The sequence below is a fragment of the Amblyraja radiata genome, chromosome 4, assembly GCF_010909765.2.
Source record: "Amblyraja radiata isolate CabotCenter1 chromosome 4, sAmbRad1.1.pri, whole genome shotgun sequence".
Lineage (NCBI taxonomy): Eukaryota > Metazoa > Chordata > Chondrichthyes > Rajiformes > Rajidae > Amblyraja > Amblyraja radiata.
In genome coordinates this window covers 60,717,588-60,741,636 of record NC_045959.1, presented here as the reverse complement: position 1 = coordinate 60,741,636, position 24,049 = coordinate 60,717,588, and the positions used below count along the sequence as shown (strand labels likewise).

The following is a 24,049-nucleotide window of genomic DNA, read 5'->3' as shown; positions in this document are numbered from 1 at the left end:
GTATGTGCATATCATCCAATGTATAACAAAGGTATATTTTAAGCAAGAACCAAAAATAATTGTAGGAAGAACTGATGATTGGCTTCATGATGAATAAAACTTAAATATTGCAGGATAATAATAGATTTAAATATGATAGCAAAGGAAGAGGGAACAAGATGCCCATTTTAACTGAATTAAGAATGATTGAATTTGTCTCCACCCAAAGTGAATAAATGAACAGATTATTGTATATATCACCCAATAGTGGATGAAAAATGGAAGAGTTAGGCGAGTTTGGTATACTGAATGCAAGGAATCATGGGATTTGTCAAAGGTCGAGTTTATCTAAGGGGCTAGTGGAATCAAGGGATATGTGGAGAAGGCAGGCACGGGTTATTGATTGGGGATGATCAGCCATGAGCTGGCTCCTCCTGCACCTATTTTCTATGTTTCTATGCCGAATGCTATAAATAAAAATCGAACAAAGCACTGTAGATTCAGTGAGTATAGTTTGGTCCGATTTTTTATCTTTTTTCTGTGGGAGACCGGGGGGGGGGGTCCCAACCGTGCCCGGAACACCGGCCCCCAAGCCCACCACCAGCACGGAGAAGCGCCAACTCCAGTTCACCTCCACCTCTCCCGCTGGGCCAACTGACTGCCCCGTCCGACGACATCAGCGACCCCAAGCCCACAGCCAGCACGGAAAACCCACAGACCCACAGCCAGCGCCAACTCCAGCCCAACCCTGCTCCAACTCCAGAGGAACCCACATCCTGATGGGCAGCGACAAGTGCCAGTTTTCCCACAACCTGGCCGAGCTGCGCTCCCTCAACCACGACCCCAAGTACAAGCCGTACCTTCCACAACACCAACATCTGCCCAAATGGACCCGCTGCCACTTTATCCACAACCCAGAGGAGCGAGGGCCAAGACCTCACCTACGCCAGAGCGTCAGCCTGGGCTCGGCCTCCTCCGACCTGGCGCTCGACTGGGCCACGTTGCGGGCGGCCTTCAGCCCCGACCTGGAGTTGGAGCTGGCCCAGACTCTGGGCTTGGGGCTGGGCAAGCAAGGGGGAGGAGGTTGCTGCAGCCGCCAGCACCACCAACAGCACCAGCAGCTCCAGCGGGCGCCCGGCCTGCCCATGGCCGACAGGAGCCCATCCACAGGCTCTCTCTCTGACCAGGACGACTCCAGCAGCAGTGGTTCCGAGACGTCCGTCTTCGAGTAGGACCGGCGGCTGCCCATCTTCAGCAGGATCTCGGTGTCGGACTGAGGGGAGCGGGGTGGAGGTGGAGGGCTGCCGGCCAACCCGGCGGGACAGGCAGAGCCGAGCTGGAGCCAGTGGCTGCAGCACCGGCTGCAAGTCCAGGGCCGCCCACCCAGCCCAGGGCCACCCCAGACAGAGATGAGACATCTGGGAGGGGACGGCCCAGCAGCAACTCAACAGCGGCCATTGCGACAGAGAGCCGACCCCGACCCGGGACGAAATGCAAGCCTGCACACAGTGCAGCACCACCGTTGCCAAGATTATTTATAGCTAGTGACCTATGACCTGGGCATGCACAGTCGGAATACCGAACTCACTTATTGAGCATATGAATTAGGAGCAGACCATTCACTCCCACAAGCCTGTTCTGCGATTTAACAAGATAACGTGGTTTCAGGGGTTATGGGGAGAAGGCAGGAAAATGGGGTTAGGAGGAAGGTATGGATCAGCCATGATTGAATGGCAGAATAGACTTGATGGGCTGAATGGCCTCAAAACTTCTGATCGAATTGTAACTTCAACTGCATTATTTGCAGTGACCTTTGACTGCTTTGTTTATTAAGAAACTATCTGCCCATTGTAAAAAATACTCTATGACTCTCCTTTCTTAATGGGTGATGTTTAATGATTCAACAGTGACCCTTTAGTTCTAGATATTCTCAAGAAGAAATATCCTCTCTAGGTCCACCTGATTAAAACCTCTTAGGATCTAAAATATTTCATTAAAGTCATCTCTCATTCTTCTAAACTGTAGCAGACAAACCTAAACTGTCCAATCTTTCCATTCTAGGCATCTTTAAACCTTCTCAGAAATGCTTCCATTTTTAATTAAGGGCACGCAAGAGCACTTTTAATTGAGGGCACTTAATTAACAGCATTCAAGATGCATCTCACCTGTTATTTACAATTGAAGCATAACCTTTATGTTTATCATAGTTTTCCCTAGCAATAAACTGTAACATTATTTACTTTCTTAATTATGATGCTGTGTTGCATACTTATCCCTTTGTGAATCATGCACTGGAATGCCTCAGACCCTCTTTATTTCAGACCTTTGCATTTCCACAACATTTGGATTTATTTTCCATTTTCATCGTCAAAATGGCGTATCATTACATTTCTCACAATAGCTCCATTTGCTGGATCTCTGCATTCTTAACCTATCTCCATCCCTTTGTGGCCTCTTTATATCCTCACAACTTACTTTCCTACTGCCTTTGTGCCATCAGCAAACTTAGCAATTTCCATCCAAATCATTTATAAAAATTGGAAAAAGTTGAGATTCCAATACTAATACCACAGCCAATCATTCCTTGCATCTTGTAACAAGAAAAAGCAATAATGTCTGTACTGTGTATTCTGCTAGCCAGTCAATTTTCTATCCATGTGAATGTGTTACCTCCTACAAGGTCTAATTTCTGGACAAAACATTTGAATCGCCTTCTCAAAAGCCTAGAAGGCAGTGGTAGAGTTGCTGCCTTACAGCGCTTGCAGCACTGGAGACCCGGGTTCGATCCAGACTATGGGTGCTGTCTGTACAGAGTTTGTACCTTCTCCCCGTGACCGCGTGGGTTTTCTCCGAGATCTTTGGTTTCCTCCCACACTCCAAAGACATACAGGTTAAAATTGGCTTGGTGTATGTGTAAATTGTCCCTAGTGTGTGTAGGATAGTGTTAATGTGCGGGGATCGCTGGTCGGTGTGGACTCGGTGGGCCAAAGGGCTTGTTTCCGTACTGTATCTCTAAACTAAACACAAATACATTCACTTTTAGCTGCAGCGCATTGCAACTCGATAAAATGAGTACAAGGCAATTAACAGAAATCATAATTTCAACTACCACTAATAAAATGTTTGGAAGATGGAGTGGAAAGGATAAGAGAACTTGCACTGGGTACAGGGGTTACACAGCACACATGGAATCAATGTGGTACACTGATTAGATTTTGTAAATGGGAGATAGACCAGAGAAACTGAGAGAAATTAGTAATTGTAGAAGAAATAGATGATCGTAATACAAAGAAAGTTGAACTGAACGGTACATTTCTATATTACAGATTCAGTATTAAGCTGATGCAACTCATCTGATCAAAGGATGAAGAGCAATCTCAATTGTCTTACAATTTAGGTACAAGTGAAGAATATTTTCATGAAACTTCAATAATGTTTTTAACACATGTTCCATCTTACCTTTGGAAATCTCAGTATTTTCACTTAGTCCCCCACAGAGCGAGAACACAAGATCTGGTAAGTCAGAGGGCGAATCATAGGGACATTCAGTGCCACTATCCATTGCCACGCTCTCCACCAACTGTGGGGAGTGAGAAGCAGATTGCACATCTGATTCAGTCCATTGTTTAGAACTGCTGTCAAACTCACTGCAGAAGAGAAAAAAGGGTACTGCACTTTATTTAATGTACATTGCATTAATAGCCTTGCCATCCATAACAAAGATTACTGGTATCATAATTAGTATCAATTAAACTTCTGCTCATTCCCAGATGCAACAAATGGGGGACATGCCAACCTACTTTTGCAAGTCCCAAAGAAAATCAATCTATACATGTTTACAATACCACCATTTTACAAAGTGGGTACAAAGTTAATTACAAATATGAATAGGCAGTTCCTAAATAGTACAATTGTGAATAACTATTGAACAACATAATGTACTCATGGATATACTAGAGGGAAAAATAAAGTGGAAAGATCCTTCCGGGGCATGGCGGCACAGCGGTGGAGTTGCAGCCTCACAGCGCCAGAAACCTGGGTTAGATCCTGTCTACGGATGCTGTTTGTACAGAGTTTGTACGTTTTCACTGTGACTGTGTGGGTTTTCTCCGGGCACTCTGGTTTCCTCCCACACTCCAAAGATGTACAGGTTTGCAGGTTAATCAGCTTTGCTAAACTGTCCCTAGTGTGTCGCATGGTGCTGGTGCACAGGGAACACTGGTCGGCATGGACCAGGTGGGCCAAAGGGCCTATTTCCATGCTGTATTTCTCTAAACAGCAGGGGGCATAGTGGGGGTGGGGGGGTGGATGAGAGTTAGATTCACCACGATAAAGAGCGTTTTATTTTGAAAATAATTTTGGTAATCAGTGAGGATCACAATCCAATGAATCCTAGCACCATTGATTTATTAAATCTCAGCCTGAAAGATTTTCTGATCCATCCACTATATGTCACTTGGAACAAAGAGGTGGGCACAGTTTATCACCAAGAAGCCTAATCTAACTGAAGCTAGGAATTCAGCAAAGCCCGTGAGGATAAGCTTTATCTTGCACTGTATGCAAATTTTGTTGGTTAAGTGGGGTGGGAATAAATATTATCTTAAACCTGTAATTACTAAGTATATATGGAACAAAGGGAGTCATAGAAACAACAGCACAAAGTATGAAGGTCAGAATGATTCACCTAGATGGATGTTGGGATATGAACAAATATAGAGAAGCAAGGATGGCTGCAAATATCATCATCGAATATATAAAAGTGAGGCAAGGAAATTGGTGATTGTCTTCAGACCAAAGATGGTGAATACTCAGACAGGAATGCAATATCAGTAGAAGACCAGGTTTTGGTTAACCAGGTGATTAATTATTAATTTCTGAACATTGAAGGAATATAAATTAGGAGGGAGGTGTATGCCTCGTAATTCAGACTGAAGGAGATGAGCTGGGAATCCTGAAGTATTGTGTGGGATTCTAGTTACCACATGATGGCAGTGTCTAAAACAGGTCATGATTACAGGTTGAGAGGTAGGAGATTCAGAGGAGATTGGAGTGGTACCCCACCCCATACACAGAATGGTTAGAATCTGGAACACACCATCTTAGGGGATAAGATAGGAACATTTAAGAAGCATCTATTGCAGCACGCAAATCGCCAAGACAGAGAGTGAATGACTGATTAAGTATTTGAGAGGTTGAGCAAAAGACATTACTCGGTCTCATATTTGCTCGACCATGAAATTTCCATCATGAGGATATTTCCGTCAGATAGGAGGGATGTTCATTGACACCAAATGGTCAAACAAACAAAAACATTTTATATAAGCTTAAGAATGAAATGATCAACAACTTTAATTGATCTCGTCCTGTTAAACGAAGAAAATATGTATTTAGGTACTGATCATTTTCCTCTTCACAAGTTCATTTCGAGGCCAATTCTGTTGTGACAATAGTCTGACACAAGGCTTGAGTAGTCACATGATTAATAGTATATACAGAAATTAAATTGACACAATATACATCTGCTCTCAAATATCATTCGACTCAAATAGTTAGCTGCAAATGGCAAAAATACTGATTACCAGCTATTTATCACATTGGATTAAAAAACAGAAGATTTATCCGCACAGCTAAAAGCTATTAACATCCAGATGTCAGATGTCTCTCCAGTACCTTCCTTCATCCAAATTCCCAAACCAGTCTATCAATTCAGATGGACAACATGGTATATATACAGCTGCTCCTCGACCGACAATGGGGTTACGTTCAGATAAACCCATCGTTAATTGAAAATATCGCAAGTCGAAAACGCATTTAATATAATTTGATCATGTGACCGGACGTGAGCTGCAGCTCGCTGCCTTTACCGAGTGTTTGCACCATCGTAAAGCTGAAATATCGTAAGTCAAAGCATCATAAATCCGGGAACATAAGTCACAAAATAACTGCTGGAAACAATCAGCAGGTCAGGCAGAAGCTGTGGAAAGAGAAAGTGTTAATGTTTCCCTTCAAGTGGCTGTGTCAGACAACACAGTACCTTTTAGGAAAATAACGAGCAGCAACTTCTGGTTCCAACACAGTCAGATCATCCAAATAAATGTCTTCAGGTCCTTGGTGCTGACTTCGTTTATGAAGACCTGCAAAGACACACAAAACGGAATTTCTACCCATAATTTTAATAGCTTTCCACACTCTTCAATTATTTAATACCCCAATTTCCTCTCTTGATTTACTTTTGGGGGAAATATATCTAGGCATATTTCCTCTCAAAAACCTCACAACAAATTCAATAATTTTCTCCAAATGAAGACATGAAAGGTTTGAAAAGTTAGATATTAGCTCTGTATGAGGGTTTTTGTTTTCTAACAAGCAAAGCAGGCACATGCACAATTGTTGACAATTTGATATTTTGCAAACTTTACGATTCAGAACTCTTCCGTTCCTCTATCTCTGGTTTCTGCCCAGGATTTATCCATCCCAACTGCCTTCTGGAAACATTTGGGTTCCCCAAAGTTGCTGATAACACAGAACACAAATACAATTGGTGCCACTGAATTTCCACTACCTTTCAACAAGATCATGCCTGACCTATAGATAGCCAGATCCTTTTTCCCCAGGATGGAAAAACAATCAAATACTAGAGGGCATAGCTTTAAGGTGAGGGGCAAAGTTTAAAGGATGTGTGCAGGGCAAGTTTTTTAAATTTAAACAGAGGGTAGTTTAATTGCATTGCCCAGGGTGGTGGTGGAAGCAGATACAATAGTGACATTTAAGAGGCTTTTGGATAATGTAGGAAATGGGGGGTATGGATTAGTGCCAGCAGGAGTTTGCCATGGCATCATGTTCGTCATAGACATTGTGGGCCGAAGGGCCTATTCCTGTGTTGAACTGTTCTATGTTCTATCTGAAACACTATTCTAATCAATCCTAATTTCACCAGATTTCTTCAAAATCCAGAAATCTATCCATCTCTTTGTTGAACACAATCAAATTTGATATTTTGTGCAACCTGTATGTGGAGTTTTGTACATTCTCCATGATCAGATGGATTTCCTCCACAACCTTAACCTCCCCATCCACAACCCCCAGCGCTTTGGCGTTCTCCCACATCCCATGGATGGGGACCTTTGTAGGTAACTTGGTGACAAAATGACTCCTAATGTAGGTGGGGTTGAGAAATATTGGGAATGTGGGATGAACAAGTTATAGGGAAAATTAGTAAGGGTTGCTATAAACTGGTATAGACTAGATGAGTTGAGTGGACTTATATGTTGTCAATTTGTATAGATGCCATGTAGAAAGCATCACAGATGCATCACAATTTGGTATTACAACCAATCTGCCCAAGACCGTAAACATTTGCAGATGGTTAAATGCAGCCCAGCCCATTAATCAAACCTGCCTCCCATATTCCCCCCCCCCCCCTCCCAAGGATCACTCACACCTCAGTCATTCTCTCTTCTCCCCCCTCCATCAGACAGAAGATACAAAAGTTTGAATGCACATACCATTCTATTCAAGAACAGCTGCTTCCACACTGTTATCAGACACTTGAACAGACCTCACACATGCTAGGGACTAATTACTGATCTTCCAATCTACCCTGTTGCTGCCCTCGCACTTTTTTTTAACCTGCACTTTTTTGTAAACCTCAACTCTGTATGAATTCTGCACTCTGTTTATTTTCTCTTTTGTACTACCTGATGTAATGTATGATTTGCCTGGATAGTATATAAATCAATGACAACACACACAATACTAAATACCATTAGATATTACCTTTTTTCTTTGATGGAGAATCTAACTTTGCAATAACTGGAGACTCCATTCCAAGATCTGTAGCAAAGCTGTCCATCTGAGGTACTACAGGAGTTGTAGTTGCTGGGACACTCTGTAGAGGTGGGGGTTGTGAAAGTGCTTCATTGGGAATTTCCATTGAGGATTCATCTGTGTTGTCAATAAGTGTTTGGCTAATGCTCACATGTGATCGAGGCTCAGGTTTTACTAAAGTATGAGTTGTGCTTTCCCCATCAGTCACATCTACATTCATGGCATCAGAGCTGAGGATAACCCTGAAGTGAGTCTTTTCAGATGGTGTAATCGTGAAGGCTTTTGGTTGTTCCAGTTTCTCTATTTTATTAACCTGAAACATTCAAATCAAACATGTTGGTCATTCCACATGCAGCTGCACACAATTTTACTTTGACTTACAAAAGCATGAAATAACATTTAACCAAATCACAAACTTAACCAATTCAGTGAATAGATTGTGTCATCTTTATTAAAGATTTGAATGGCAATGTTGATTTGTGGACAGGGAGAGAGGGCTGGGGGTGGGGGAGGTTTTCCAAGTTTACAAACATATCTGGATCAACTAGGGAAGTTGGTCAAGGAATGGCAAATGGAATTTAACTCTGATGAGAGAAGTGATGCTTTTTGGCGTCAAACCAGGGCAGGACTTTCATAATAAACATTTGGACCCTGGAGTGTGTTGTGGAGCAGAGAGGCTGATGGGTACGGTTATGGGCCTGTCCCACTTAGGCGATTTGTTAGGCGACTAGGCTGTCGCCACATGTGTCGCCTGTATGGTCGTGAGTAGTCTCCTCAGTCGCCCAAAGAATCGTAGCATTTTTCTGGTCGCCGCTGGACTTTGAAATTTTCAAAACTTTTCGGCGACTGTCGACTTGACGTCAATAAGCGTAGCATGACTTCTCCTGAAGTAGGCGCTGTCGTAGGTTGTCGCCAGGATGACGTAGGCTGTCGCCGGTGCTGACCGGTGAATTCCATTGGTCACTACCTACGTCAAGCTATGTCAACCAGCGACTGAATTGTCTTAAGTTGTTGTCGGTTGTCGCCAACAGGGTTGTACCTTGTCGTAGCTTGTCGCAGATGGACGTAGGTTGTCGTAGATGTGGTCGTAGGTGGACGTCCTAATGGGACACCGGTTGTTGTTAGCTTGACATCGACTAGGTGGTAGGTTGTTGTAGACATTGTCGTAGGGGGGGTCCAGTCGCCTGTTTTTCGGCGACCTGCTACGACTATGACAGTCGCCGAAAAAAATCGCGTAAATGTGACAGGCACATTACACATTTCCTTGAAAGTAACCACACAGGTGGATGCTGCCCTCCAGTTGAAGACCTCCTTCGCCCTCCTTCGACTATGTTGAAGACCAGCTTCGACTAGCTACGACTAACTTCGGAAAAATTGGACACCGAACAGAGGAGAGTGAAGATGACCTCCTTCGACCTCCCTTCGACTATGATGAAGACTATCTACGACTACCTTCGACTACCCTTGATTACCTACGACTAACGTGCCGACCTACTACGACTAAACCTATGGGTAAAAAAAGTATCGATTTTTTTCATGGCGGCCTTTTTTTACTCGCGGGCATTTTTTTTAACATATTGATAAAAACGCCGCAACCTAGCTGAGTCCTCGAGTACACGGAGACCAATCTCGAGCATGAAGGAGAGTTACGAAGACCTCCTACGACCTTGTGTCGACCATGCTGCGAGTATGAGTCGAGGATAAACTCGCCAGAACTCACAGATTAGGTCGCTCATGTGGAACAGGCCTTTAGCACTTTGGGAGGCCCCAACAGCTGCTGACAACCTTCTACCGCTGCACCACAGAGAGCATACTAACATATGGCATCTCTGTGTGGTATCTCAGCTGCACGGAGGCGGAGAGGAGAGCTCTTCAGCGCGTCGTCCACAGAGCACAGAAGATTATTGGGTCAAAGCTACCAGCCTTGGAGGACATCTACTACACATGGTGCCTCAGGAAGGCCGTCAGCATCCACAAAGACTCCTCACACCCTTGTAATGGACTGTTCGAACTCCTACCTTCCGGCAGACGTTACAAGGCCTTCTACGCCCGCACCTCCAGACTCAGGAACAGCTTCATCCCCAGAGCTATAGCTGCTCTGAACCGGCCCTGCTGAGTGCCCCCCACCCCCATGAACTGTCTCCCTCGGATGGTCACGTTGCACATCGACCCGGCACAGACACATTTGCACTTTAGACTGTATTGACTGTTTTATTGTTCTTTTTATAAATCATGTTTCTCGGGGTATCTAAATCTAAATTTTTTAGTTGTTTAAGTTATGACATCGGATGGAAGCTGCATACCCAAATCTCGTTGCACATATGTGCATTGACAATAAAAGATAGTATTATTATTATTAAAATAGACAAGCAATTGCTTGATAGAAACATAGAAAATAGGTGCAGGAGGCGGCCATTCGGCCCTTCGAGCCATTCATTGTGATCATGGCTGATCGTCCCCTATCAATAGCCCGTGCCTGCCTTCTCCCCATATCCCTTGACTCCACTAGCCCCTAGAGCTCTATCTAATTCAATCAACACTTGTGCAATGATACACTATAAAACAATGTAACAAACAGCCTTTTGTATTTTTAGCTTGCAGTAGCAAAAATACATTTTAGCTGTTAAAAAAGAACTTTGTATTTGAAATCAACTTGTTTCACGGAATGATTGCTGGGTAGTTGGAGTGAATCCATTACTTGGTTATAGCTATTTGATTTACCATACAGCCATACCAAAAAAGCAAGATACAAAACTACATAAAGATTAAACATAAATAGCCGCTGTGGTGGCTATTTTAAAATTAAGAACACTAATTCAGTTCACAATATTATTCACAAACGGCTAAGTATGTAGGCACAGCGTAGCAATTAAGGAATTAAATAGTGTTACAGTTTATTACGCGGGAAATGAAAGGTTAACATCAAGACCATGCTTCAGTTGTAAATGACATTGATGAGACACATCTTGACTCAAATGTTTAATGACCCTGTCTCACGGTGCGAGGCCACACACGAGTGATCCCAAGTGAAAGAAAATCAAGTGAAAGAAAATCACACTCGTGGTTGTCTACGAGATTCCAAGTTTATGTTCACGAGTTTAAACGAGTTCCCACGTGTATGTCTAAGTTTGCCGTTTACTTCTCATTTCTGTGATGTACCAAGTCCCTCTCCCGAGTTACCAAGTTCCTCTCCCGAGTTACTCTTGAGCCAACCGGGAATGAAGGCCTGTTTTAAGTATCAAATAGAGGAGCTGGACAGCATCTCATACAGTAAGTATATTCTGATTCAGTATTGAAAGTTATTCAATTTCAGAACTTATAAAACCCTTTTGATTTATGGTCCTTCCTTAAGCTACGGTACTCCAATTCACCTCCCCTCTATTGTGGACACTGGACTTTGCCTATGGAACGGATGCATTATGATGCCGAGTACATTCTATACTCTGTAACTTCCCCTATGCTCTACCTATTGTACTGGAGTTTGGCTTGATTGTATTGGTGTGCAGTATTATCTCATCAGTTGAATAGCATTCAAGGGAAAGCTTTTCACTGCACCTCAGTACATATATGACAATAATAAAGCTAAAACTTGATAAAGTGGAAGTAGAGGACATCCTGTTCCAACTTGGATTTTCTTCTTTTTTTGCTTTTCCACGTTAGTTTCAACTTCTCCCTCACACAGTTCAGATAATGTCCACCAATCTTTTCAAACCTTTGCAGAATTCTCCTCGATGCCCTAGGAATGCTAATCCTTTCTATTTAGTTTAGTGATACAGATACAGCGTGGAAACAGGCCTATCGGCCCAACGGGTCCGCGCCAACCAGCGATCGCCGCATATTAACACTATACTACACACACTAGGGACAATTTTTACATTTACCAAGCCAATTAACTTACAAACCTGTATGTCTTTGCAATGTGGAAGGAAACCAAAGATCTAGGAGAAAACCCATGCAGGTCAAGGGGAGAACGTACAAACTCAGTACAGACAACACCCGTAGTTGGGATCGAACCTGGGTCTCCGACGCTGCAAGTGCTGTAACCCGACCGCTGCTCCACTATTACACCACTCCTGTCATGTGTTAGTTCATGCGTCTTTTCACTTTAGATGAATGGCATATAATACTGACAATTATTTCTATTTCATTCTTGCGCTTAAAATTTAGTTCATAGTTCAAAAGCAAACCACAATGCTATTCCTTCTTACAATCAGTAATATAACAAGTTTAACCATTAAAACAATCACAATCTTCATGATGAAGTGTGGTTATTTTATTTCATCCATGACACTTCCGAACATCACTAAAATTTAGGAACTACAGATGCTGGTTTACAAAAAAAGAGTGCTGGTGTAACTCAGTGGGGCAGGCAGCAGCCCTGAAGAACGTGGATAGGTGATGTTTCAGGTTGGGACCCTTCTTCAGATTGAATGTGATGGGGTGGGGGAGAGGAGGAGAGAGCTGAAAGAGAGGAGGGGCAGAACAAAGCCTAGCAAGTAATAGGTGGATACAAGCGAGGGGGGTTTTCATGGGCAGAGGGTTGGACAAAGGAGAGCTGCATCACCTATCCATGTTCTCCAGAGATGCCATTTGACTCACTAAATTACTCCAGCATTTTGTGTCTTCCATTCCTTTTTTTTTTTTAAACATTTCTTGGAAAAGTCTCTATTTCAATTTATTCCTTGAAATTCTCATGTGCCCGATAATCATGCCATGATAGTAATAACAAAGTTAGAAAAAGCTCCAAAGGTATCAAAAATATATCAGTTGGAAAATGTAATTACATTCTTTACCCTTGTTGACTCGGGAAACTCTCCCCAAGACCACTGCATGTGGGACTCGGACAACAGTAAGTCAGTTGGTTTCACCATCAACTCCGAATCACTTTTGGGAGAAGCAGGCTGGGAATAGGATGTACTAATAACAAATAAAAGGAAAGAATATATTTGTTAAAAAAATACATTTATTAAAGTAATGAACCTGTCAGTGTTTTTTTTTAAATTATTTTTTCCGATAATCAAAAATTGGTGGTTTAAATATGGTGGACCTAGATTTACAATTTGTGAACCATTTTGAGCATAATCATGCCCACAAATAACCTTAACATTCTCTGCATTTATACAGAAAAATAAAATCCTTTCTAAGTGCTCAGTCCAAAGTAAGAGAATTTTCCTGATCTTTGTTGGCACAGGTGCAGAATCATGATGTCATATGATGTCATAGGCCCTTCGGCACAAGTTGACAATGCTGCACAAAACGCCCGATCTACATTACTCCCACCTGCCACGTTTGGCCTATATCCTTCCCATCCATGTAAACCTTCCCATCATGTCTCTGTCCAATTGCCTTTTGAATGCTGTTTATAGTTCCTCCGTCAACTACATCCTCTGGCAGCTCGTTCCATGTACCTACCTCCCTCTGTACGAAAAGGTTGCCCCTCAAATTCCTAGTAAATCTTGCCCATCCCATCTTAAACCTATGTCCTCTGGTTCTTGATTCCCTTGCTCTGGGTACAAACTGTGCATTCACTCTATCTATTCCCCTCATGATCTTATACACCTTGGCAAGACCTCTGGATACTTTCAAGAGAGAGCTAGATAGGGCTATTAAAGATAGCGGAGTCAGGGGATATGGGGAGAAGGCAGGAACGGGGTACTGAGTATAAATGATCAGCCATGATCACATTGAATGGCGGTGCTGGCTCAAAGGGCCGAATGGCCTACACCTATTGTCTATTGTCACCCTTCAGCCTCCTGCAATCCAACTAATAAAGTCCTAGCCTACCAAAACTCTCCCCAAAGCTTTGGCCCTCTTGTTCTGGCAATAGAGGAGGCAGCCGCTCCAGACTTTCCAAGCCGCTTGAGGAATTGTTTCACCCGACGCCAGTGTTCCATCTTCACGGCAAGAGGGCCCTGAAAATCATCGGACTGGCTGCAAGGCCACAAATGGGCCCCGACCTCGGGTGTTTCAGAGGAAGAGGACTTAACTTTCTGTTGCCTTTCCCCACAGTGGACATTTTTGATTCTGTTGTGGGGGGATGTTTGTGTTGAACTCTATAATGTGTTGTGTCCATTTTCTTTCTTTATTTATTTTTAACCTTTTTCTATGGTTTGTATGTAAATTTATTATTTAATTTATGTAAAGCACTTTGGTGTCAATGCAAGTTGACTTAAAATGTGCTATATAAATAAAGCAATAATAATAATAATAATAATAATAATATCCTCGTAAATCCTCTCTGCACTCTTTCCATCTTAATAACATTGTTCCTGAAGCAGGGTGACCAAAACTGAACAGAATATTCCAAATGCAGCCTCACCAACATCTTGTAGAGAAAATATTATTAACTGTGAACTGACTCCCATTACAATGTACTTGGGCACTAATAATATGGCTATTATTCCAGGATTCTAATCAGATGCAGAATGCAAAATGGTTTTCGTTTTTCCCACACGGCAACAGCATCGTCAAAAGTACTTTATTGGTTATAAATTGGAATGCGCTGAGAAAAGGAATGCGCTGAGAAAAGGAATGAAACAGTACCAGCCCTTGTCTTTTTGTACCCAGCTGTGAAACACAATCTTTCAGCTCAGAAACATCTTTGCATAGCACAATCGAATTGTTCATAGAAATGTCTATCAAGATTCAAATAATATAGGCATCTGCAAGATGCACAACAGAATGTGTGCTTGTTCGTTTAAATATAGTAGAAAATCCAGTATATTCAACATGTTATAAACTGGACAGCAAAACAAAGCCAAAATTATTCAACGATTCGTACTCACAGAAGGTTAAATATGACACGGATAAATAGAACATAGAAAAGTACAGAATGAGAGAACAAGCCCTTCAGCCCATAAACTTGATGCCAAGATAAATTATTCACCTGTGCCTACACATGATCCATATTCTCTATTCTCTGCATATCCATATGCCTATCTAAAAGCTTCTTAAAAGCCACTGTCGTATCTGCCGGCCATCATTACCCTTGTCAGCGAGTTCCAGGCACCCATGCCACTGTAAAAGACTTGTCCCGCACATCTCCTTTAAATTTTGTCCCTCCCAACTTAATGCAATGTCTTCTCCACTTTGACATTTCCACCATTGGAATAAAGGTTCCAAGTCACTACACTGGTTAGTGCCTCCTGTACATTTTATAAATTTCTATCATGTCCCCCCTCAACCTACAGTATTCTAGAGAAAACAATCAAAATTTGCCCAACCTCACCATGTAGCCAAAACTCCCTAATTCAGGTAGCATTCGGGTAAACCTTTTCTGCACCTGCTCCAAAGCTTCCCCATCTTTCCTGTAATGGAGCAACTGCATGCAATACTCCAAATAAGGCCTAACACAAGTCCTACAGATAAGCACATGCAGTTATAAAATCTCTGCTCGAATATATACTGCAATTAAAAAGATGGGATAGTCTGTTATAATATTTTTTGACGTTGGACTGCAAGACGTACCTCTCAGTTGGATACCAGTCACCATCAGAATGTGGGTAAGTGACCTCATGGTGAAAAGTTGGAGATTCTTTCAAGTCATTTTCCTTCAATGAAGAATATATCGATCCCCTGAACGAAGAAAATAATGGGATACGTTTTAAAGTTATATTTAAACATAATTATATTTAACAATGGGATATTACAAAATAATGTTATTTATAATTAATAATGGGATATTTATTATTGTTATAATTATTAAGTTATTAATTATTAAGTTATAATCAGATCCTTTATTAAGTGACAATATGAAAAATAACTGCAAGTAGAACACGAAACAAACAATACATATCAGCAACAGATGCAATTTCTTTGATCACAATTTATTCTTCCTATATTTCCTGCAAAATTAGATTCAAATTGAAGTGTAATTTACTTCCTTATTTTTCAACATTCAAATTATCCACCATGTTTACACAATGCAGTGACACAACTGGTAGAGGTACAGTCCCAGGTTTACAGCGACAGTCCCAAGTTAGATACTGATCTCTAAATTAATCTCTAAATTGTCCCCAATTTGTAAGTGAGGGGTAGAATTAGTGGGGTGGAGGAAAAGTTGAAGTGAAAAATGTGTGAAGAATAGAAATGGGATTAATGTAGGGTTAGGGTGAATGGGTAGTAGGACTCAGTAGTCTGAAGGGTCTGTTTCTATGCTTTGTTTCCCTTGGATTCTTTGATAATCATTCACTAATGGAAGCATAAACATAGAAAACAAGTGCAGGAGTAGGCCATTTGGCCCTCCGAGCCAGCACCGCCATTCAATATGATCATGGCTGATCATCCAAAATCAGTATCCGGTTCCTGCTTTTTTCCCCATATCCCTTGATTCCTTAGCCCCAAGAGCTAAATCTAACTCTCTCTTGAAAACATCCAGTGAATTGGCCTCCATTGCCTTCTGTGGCATGAGGATTCCACAGATTTACAACTCTCTGGGTGAGAGTTTTTTCCATAAGGCCTACTCCTTATTCTTAAACCGTGACCCCTGGTTCTGGACTCCCCCATCATGGGGAACATTTTCTTGCATCTAGCCTGTCCAATCCTTTAAGAATTTTATATGCTTCTATCCCCCTCATCCCTCTAAATTCCAGTCGACCCATTCTTTCATCATATGTCAGTCCCACCATTCTGGGAACTAACCTGGTGAACCTACGCTGCACTCCCTCAATAGCAAGAATAATACTAAAGGAATGGAATTGCAGGTGGACATCAACCATTTCCATGATGCTGCAGTCACATCACTTTTAAAGCCAAAAGATCATCCAGAAATGATTAACAAAGTTCAGGTTAAACAAATGTAAAATAATTGTTTGTTAAAGAAACTTTAAAAAGAACAGATTGGGCATGCCTGATACCATTACTATGGCTCATATTTATAAACAAAGAGGCCATCTAAAACTTAGTAAAATTGTATAATTCTTGAATAGGCTAAAGGAGAATTTTTTTCCCCAATGAGCAGAGGAAATACATACTTTCCTAACAACAGCAACATATATTGGATTTAAGCCAGAAAGCCATTTCCTGGAACTAACAATAAAATAATAAAATTGGCCAGTAGCTCAATTTACAAGTCACAGGATTTATTTCCTCTGTACAAATCGTTGTCCCATTTCAGCATTACTGGCAAGTTTTCATGAAAACTTAGATGGTGCCTCACCCGCTGAGTTTCGCCAGCATTTTTGTCTACTTTCAATTTTTCCAGCATCTGCAGTTCTTTCGTAAACAAAACTTTTCATGAAGAGATCATTTGTTCACCCAACTTGCCAATCTACTGAATTTGTGTTTTTTCTTTTTTAAACCATTTCATAGCCGAAAGGTTCACCACTCCAAACAATAAGCGCCTTATTTATTCTCAAAACTCCCAAGGTATATTTTGCCAAAATCAAACGTTAAGCAGTGCTTAAAAGATTTTTTTTACAGCACAAAAATTACAAGATAAAAATTTGCTTCAACCTGGACGAGTGTACCGGCTTGTCTTCCTCAGAACTCAAGTCCATTTCAAATATATCTTCACTTCCACCTGAAGTGCGCTCCTCCTTTTTGCCATCAGGTTTAATTTTTTTCTTGCGTCGTTTCTTCTTCTTCCCCGAGCCGGAACATATAGTCTCTGGGCCAGCGCCCTGAACAACATTCTCCAAGTTCTGTCCCTCCCTCAGATCAGTTCCAGGTTTCTCCAAGTTCATTTCCTTGAAGAACTGTCCTTCTTCCGTATGGATGGGAGAGGTGGCCAAGTGAGGAGGAACTTCTTCCTGGTGAAATAAAAATCGGAAGCCCATTCAAACTGCAGGTTATGTCAACGGTAGATTGAAGATCATTTGCTGTACCATTTTTAAATATAGCCTCAAGTTCATAGAAATTCAGAGAATTTAATCTAAACCTACTCAAATTGGTGCCACCTATTTCATGAACACTAACTCGGGACGGGTCTCACCCTGACCACCCCATCTTCTCCCATCTCCCATCTGGTGAAAGGTATAGAAGTGTGAAAACGCACACCTCCTGATTCAGGGACAGTTACTTCCCAGCTGTTATCAGGCACCTGAACCACCCTACCACCAACTAGGGAGCAGTCCTGAACTTCTATCTACGTTATTGGAGAACCTCAGACTATCTTTGATCGGACTTTGGATTTATCTTGCACTAAACGTTATTCATATTGTTCCCTTTATCATGTAAACCAGGGCCGGCCTTAAGCCGATTGGACCAATTGCTCCCAATTGGGCCCCATGCCTAAGGGGGCCCCGCGCTCTGTGCTAGTGCCGCTAATCTTCATCTAGAGAAGACTATATTGCGGTCTGCAGTTGCTTGGACTGTTGCTGCATGTGCGGGAGTGTTGAATCCCTTTTGCATTGCTTTTAGTAACAACATCTTTTATACGATGCAACGCAGGCTCACCAATTGTTCCCAATTGGGCCCCGCACCTCCTAAGGCCGGCCCTGATGTAAACGCACACTGTGAATGGCTCGATTGTAATCATGTATTATCTTTCCGCTGACTGGTTAGTTAGCACGCAACAAAAACTTTTCACTGTACTGCAGTACACGTGACAAAACAAAACTAAGCTCAGACACCACTGAAATATTACTTTTGGGTTATAACGCAGTTTGATACATTAATCTATGAAATTCTGTAAAATATTAATTGGTCCTGAATAGCTAGCAAGATAACTATAGTCTTTCAAGACCTACTCATTGCTGTTAGTACATCAATGTGCAAGCAAGGCATCTTTTACCCAAGGGATTGCCCAAGGATAAACAAGCTTCCCGTTTACCAGAACCATGCTCTTCTACACATTCAGTTAATGTCACACATTCCCAGGGAAACATGCTTTTTGGACAAAGGACAAAAACTGAAACAAGGAATTGAAGAACATCAGAGTTCAGGTTTCTTAAAACTTTAGAGTAAATTTTCTTGTAAAAGCATTACATCCAAATGTAGTTGTGTCAAATTCGAAACCGTGAATACAGGAAGGCTAAAATAGATGAAGGAAACCATGGAAACCAAATGCTGATGAAAAATGCATTGCAAGAAGGCACTCACAAAAGGCTATAGAAAGCATATAATTAAAACCACATGTCTTGGCTGCTGCCTGAAGCATATGCTCTCAACAAGAGAAGCAAATCTTTTTTATGAGTGCAATTAGTTACTTCCTCAGAACTTTTTAAAATACCGGTGCAGGAATTTACAAAAAAAAACCGGAATAGAGTTGCTGCTTTTTAAAAAAAAGTTATATTTCCTTGAGCAAATTGGACAGCCAAGGGAAAAAAGTTGCAATTTGAAAGGATCATGACAGACATTTTCTAATTTGTACTGTTTGGGCTTTTTTTCCCCCTTCCTACTAAACTTAATGTTTTAGACCCAAACTTTCACTTGTGTAGTCGGCAGCAGTAGATTAAAGCTGAACTGCTCCAAATCAGTAATTGATCATTGACACAACATCTGTCTAGCACTCGGTGATCATCAATGAGACTGGCTGACTTGTTGGCAAATTCCATGCCACTCATTCATCACAGCCGTGTGGGAAGTGTCAAGTGGCTGGTTTAAGCAAGTCAGCAACAAAGGCAATTCCCTGCTCCCCGCACCCCACTGCCAAATCTGCCACATGTAGATATCAATTTACAAGTCATGAATTTGCTTCTGGCTCCATAATTTTCTTCCCTGCCCAACCTTGATGGGATTTCCATTGCTTATACTCCGTCCTTCTATCCTTATTTTCAGCCAAAGAAAACATCAGTAGAGGTGAAAACACCACAGTGGCTGGCTGACAATTGTTTTACTTTCTCGTCTTTTTCCCCACAAAGTGGGGCCACTTTTGTGTGCTTATTTATATATTCCACTTTGGAAAAAGATTAACTAGCAAACTTGGCTCCCGTTTTCCTTTTCATTGAGAACAGAATGTCAAAGTAACCTTTCCATCGAGACGCAGTTTAAAAGAAGCAGTTCTTTGCCACACAATTGTAGTTCTAACAGGCCACTGCATCATGTTGCTATAACAGCTATTATGGAGCCAACTGTGCAAAAAGTCAGACAAAAATAACATCTCCCCCGTGCAGAAGAACCAAACGGATTTAAAATGAAGAGACTATTGTGGGCTGCCATCTCATTTAATAACCACATTGATTGCTTGCTGGCTGGAAATAGGAATAACGTGTACAGCAGGCACGTGCCGTCAGGGTAGGCAAGGTAGGCACTGCCTGCCCCGACTAAAATTATAAAATTATAATTATTAAATATAAATAGTAAAGGCACGGGAGAATTCTGCCTACCTAAGAGATCGATCGTGTGCAGTACATGTAATACTGGAAAGTGTGTGCAGCCCACATGCCGTGGATGCTGCTTCAAGCTGCCAATTTCAAGCAGAGCTGAAGGCAGCTGAAATTCTGCCTTTGTAGCGTGGACTGTGTACGACTCATGCACAGCGCAAGCGGCTGTAAAGTGGGAAGCGGCTGTAAAAGGACAGCGCCGCTGCTGGGGGGGGGGGGGGGGAAGAGTTCCTTTCACAGCGTGTGCGGAGTCTGGCCAGCGGTAAAGTTGCGGGAGCACAGGAGCGTTGAGAAGGAGGGGGTCGGGAATCATGCCAGAGCAATCAGCTCAAGAGCGGGTCAGCGTGCGATGGATAACAGGCCAGCGGGCAGTGGAGGTTACTCCATTTGTCAGTGCGAGTAACCTCAATTGGTCCCTTGTTCGTGCTGACACAGGAGTGTCCACTGCCCGCTGTCCTGTTATTCATCGTCCGCTGACCCGCTCCGCTGATCTTTGCTCTTGAGCTGGTCCCCTCACTGTTCAGACGGAGAGCACTGCCAGAGGTGAACAGGCTGGCAGAAGGTGCTGAGGTCCGGCGGTCGCTCGCAGCCATCCGAGCTCCTTCCCTCCCCGGCCACAATGCTGTGGCTCCACGCCCGGAGCACCGCGGCAGCGGTAAGTGAGTGAGTTGCTGGCATGATCCCCGACCCCCTCCTTCTCAATGCTCCTGCCCTCTCTGCAACTTTACCCCTGGCCAGACTCGCCACACGCTGTGAAAGGAACTCTCCCCCCAATTGGTCCCTTGAACTAGTATTGTCATTCAATAAGATCACAACTAATTCAACTTGGCCCAGTGTGCTCCCGTTTTTCCCCACCAACTCTCCACCTGCACCCTCCACCCCCCACCCATTCAGTAATTCAGAATGAAGAAGATTTGGAAGCCTTCGGCAAATTGAATTTTTACTTTCTTTATTGTTATTCTTTATTTTTATGGAGAGGAGAACAATCTGCGCGTGTGCGGTTTAAGATTTTTAAAAAAAATTTTTTTTAAAGCCGACTGACTGCCTACACCGAGTAATTACTCACAGCACGTGCCTGGTGTACAGTTATACAAACACAATTTATAAAATATAATTATGGCACAAAAATGAATCTACAGCAAAAATTACCCCTTTAGCAATTTATTTTTATTTTAGCAATACAACCCTGTATCTGTATACAGCCGGCTTTCTCCCACAATAGACAATAGGTGCAGGAGGAGGCCATTCGGCCCTTCGAGCCAGCACCGCCATTCAATGTGATCATGGCTGATCATCCACAATCAGTACCCCATTCCTGCCTTCTCCCCATAACCCCCGACTCCGCTATCTTTAAGAGCTCCATCTAATTCTCTCTTGAAAGCATCCGGAAAACCGGCCTCCATCGCCCTGGCAGAGAATTCCACAGACTCACAACTCTGTCACTTTCCTCATCTCCGTTCTAAATGGCTTACCCCTTATTCTTAAACTGTGGCCCCTGGATCTGGGCTCTCCTAACATCGGGAACATGTGTCCTGCCTCTAGCGTGTCTAAACCCTGAATAATCTTATATGTTTCAATGATTCCCTCTCATCCTTCTAAATTTCAGAGTATACAAGCCCAGCCGCTCCATTCTATCAACATATGACAGCCCGCCATCCCGGGAATTAACCTGGTGAACCTACGTTGTACTCGCTCAATAGCAAGAATGTTCTTCCTCAAATTTGGAGAACAAAACGGCACACAATACTCCAGGTGTGGTCTCACTTGGGCCCTGTGAACTGCAGAAGGACCTCTTTGCTCCTATACGCAACTCCTCTTGTAATGAAGGCCAACATGCCATTCACTTTCTTCACTGCCTACTGTACCTCCATGCTTACTTTCAGTGACTGATATACAAGGACCCCCAGATCCTGTTGTACTTTCCCTTTTCCCAACTTGACACCGCATTCAAATAATAATCTGCCTTCCTGTTTTTGCCACCAAAGTGGATAACCTCACATTTATCCACATTCGAACGACATACAGGTTTGTAGGCAAATTGGCTTCGGTAAAATTATAAAGTGTGCCTAGTGTGTAGGATAGTGTTGGTGTATGGGGTGATCTCTGGTCGGCGAAACAGGCACTTCGGCCCATCAAGTCCACGCCGACCAACGATCACCACGTACACCAACACTATCGTACACACTAGGGACACTTTACAATTTTACCAAAGCCAATTAGCCTACAAACCTGTACATCTTTGGAATGTGGGAGAAAACTGGAGAACCCAGATAAGATTCACGTGGTTACCGGGGGTAATGTACAAACTCCGTACAGACGCCACCCGTAGTTACGATCAAACCCGGGTCTCTGGCACTGTAAGGTAGCAACTCCAACACTGCACCACCATGCCGCAAGCTGGATAAAAAGCTCTCAGCTTATTAAGACCCATAATTCATAACTTTCTTATTTTCCCCTCCCTAAAACCATATAACAATTACAGTACGGAAACAGGACAACTCGGCCCTTCTAGTCCGTGCCGAACACTTATTCTCCCCTAGTCCCATCTACCTGCACTCAGACCATAATCCTCCATTCCTTTCCCGTCCATATACCTATCCAATTTATTTTTAAATGATAAAATCGAACCTGCCTCCACCACTTCCACTGGAAGCTCATTCCACACAGCTACCACTCTCTGAGTAAAGAGGTTCCCCCTCATGTTACCCCTAAACTTCTGTCCCTTAATTCTCGTCATGTCCTCTTGTTTGAATCTTCCCTACTCTTAATGGGAAAAGCTTATCCACAACTCTGTCTATCCCTCTCATCATAAAGACCTCTATCAAGTCCCCCCTTAACCTTCTGTGCTCCAAAGAATAAAGACCTAACTTGTTCAACCTTTCTCTGGAACTTAGTTGCTGAAACCCAGGCAACATTCTAGTAAATCTCCTCTGTACTCTCTCTATTTTGTTGACATCCTTCCTATAATTAGGTGACCAAAATTGTACACCATACTCCAGAATTGGCCTCACCAATGCCTTGTACAATTTTAACATTACATCCCAACTTCTATACTCAATGCTCTGATTTATAAAGGCCAGCACACCAAAAGCTTTCTTTACCACCCTATCTACATGAGATTCCACCTTCAGGGAACTGTGCACAGTTATTCCTAGATCCCTCTGTTCAACTGCATTCCTCAACTCACTACCATTTACCATGTACGTCCTATTTTGATTTGTCCTGCCAAGATGTAGCACCTCACACTTATCAGCATTAAACTCCATCTGCCATCTTTCAGCCCACTCTTCCAAATGGCCTAAATCTCTCTGTAGACTTTGAAAATCTACTTCATTATCCACAACACCACCTATCTTTGTATTCCGGAAGTGGCGGCGCTGGGAACGGCTGCGGCTCGCCTGCAGTCCATTTGTCTTTACTTTTTTGTGTTGTTTTTTTTCGTTTTGTCTAGTTACGTTTTTGGTTTTTAGGTTGTGTTTATGTGGTGGGGGGTTGAAACGGGGCTTGCAGTCTCTCCCTTCGGGGGAATACGACTTTTTTGTCGTATCCCCCTTCTCTGCCTCCGTCTGCGCTGAGGCCTAATGGCGGAGCTGGCGACCTTGAGACTCCGGAGGCAGCCTGACAGGACTCGCCCTAGGCTCGCTCCCGTGAGGGCGGCCCAGCTCGGGGCTGGAACTGTGCTCCCGTGAGGGCGGCCTGGCGAGGGGCTGAGACTCTCCCGTGAGGGGCTGTGGCACTCCCGTCGGATCGGCCCAGCCCGAGGGTGGAACGGCACTCCCGTCGGAGTGGCCCAGCCCGAGGTGAAACGGCACTCCCGTCGGAGTGGCCCAACCCGAGGGTGGAACGGCACTCCCGTCGGAGTGGCCCAGCTCGAGGTGGAACGGCACTCCCGTCGGAGTGGCCCAGCCCGAGGTGAAATGGCACTCCCGTCGGAGTGGCCCAGCTCGAGGTGGAACGGCACTCCCGTTGGAGTGGCCCAG

The 24,049-nt window shown here is 43.1% G+C and overlaps 1 protein-coding gene across 5 annotated transcripts in view; it reads right to left on the bottom strand.

Moving 5' to 3' along the window:
• The window catches only part of lpin2 (lipin 2), a 122,014-nt gene that overhangs the window by 31,157 nt on the left and 66,808 nt on the right, over window positions 1–24,049 (bottom strand). For 2 of the 5 annotated variants that reach the window (XM_033019602.1, XM_033019598.1), the window contains exons 4-9: window positions 17,260–17,555; window positions 15,274–15,381; window positions 12,591–12,723; window positions 7,756–8,119; window positions 6,014–6,113; window positions 3,439–3,626 (exon numbers count right to left, since the gene is read on the bottom strand). In XM_033019602.1, coding sequence (XP_032875493.1) covers window positions 3,439–3,626; window positions 6,014–6,113; window positions 7,756–8,119; window positions 12,591–12,723; window positions 15,274–15,381; window positions 17,260–17,555 — 1,189 coding nt within the window. The remainder of the gene's footprint in view (window positions 1–3,438; window positions 3,627–6,013; window positions 6,114–7,755; window positions 8,120–12,590; window positions 12,724–15,273; window positions 15,382–17,259; window positions 17,556–24,049) is intronic. The other 3 variants (XM_033019600.1, XM_033019601.1, XM_033019599.1) reach the window with 3 other exon arrangements.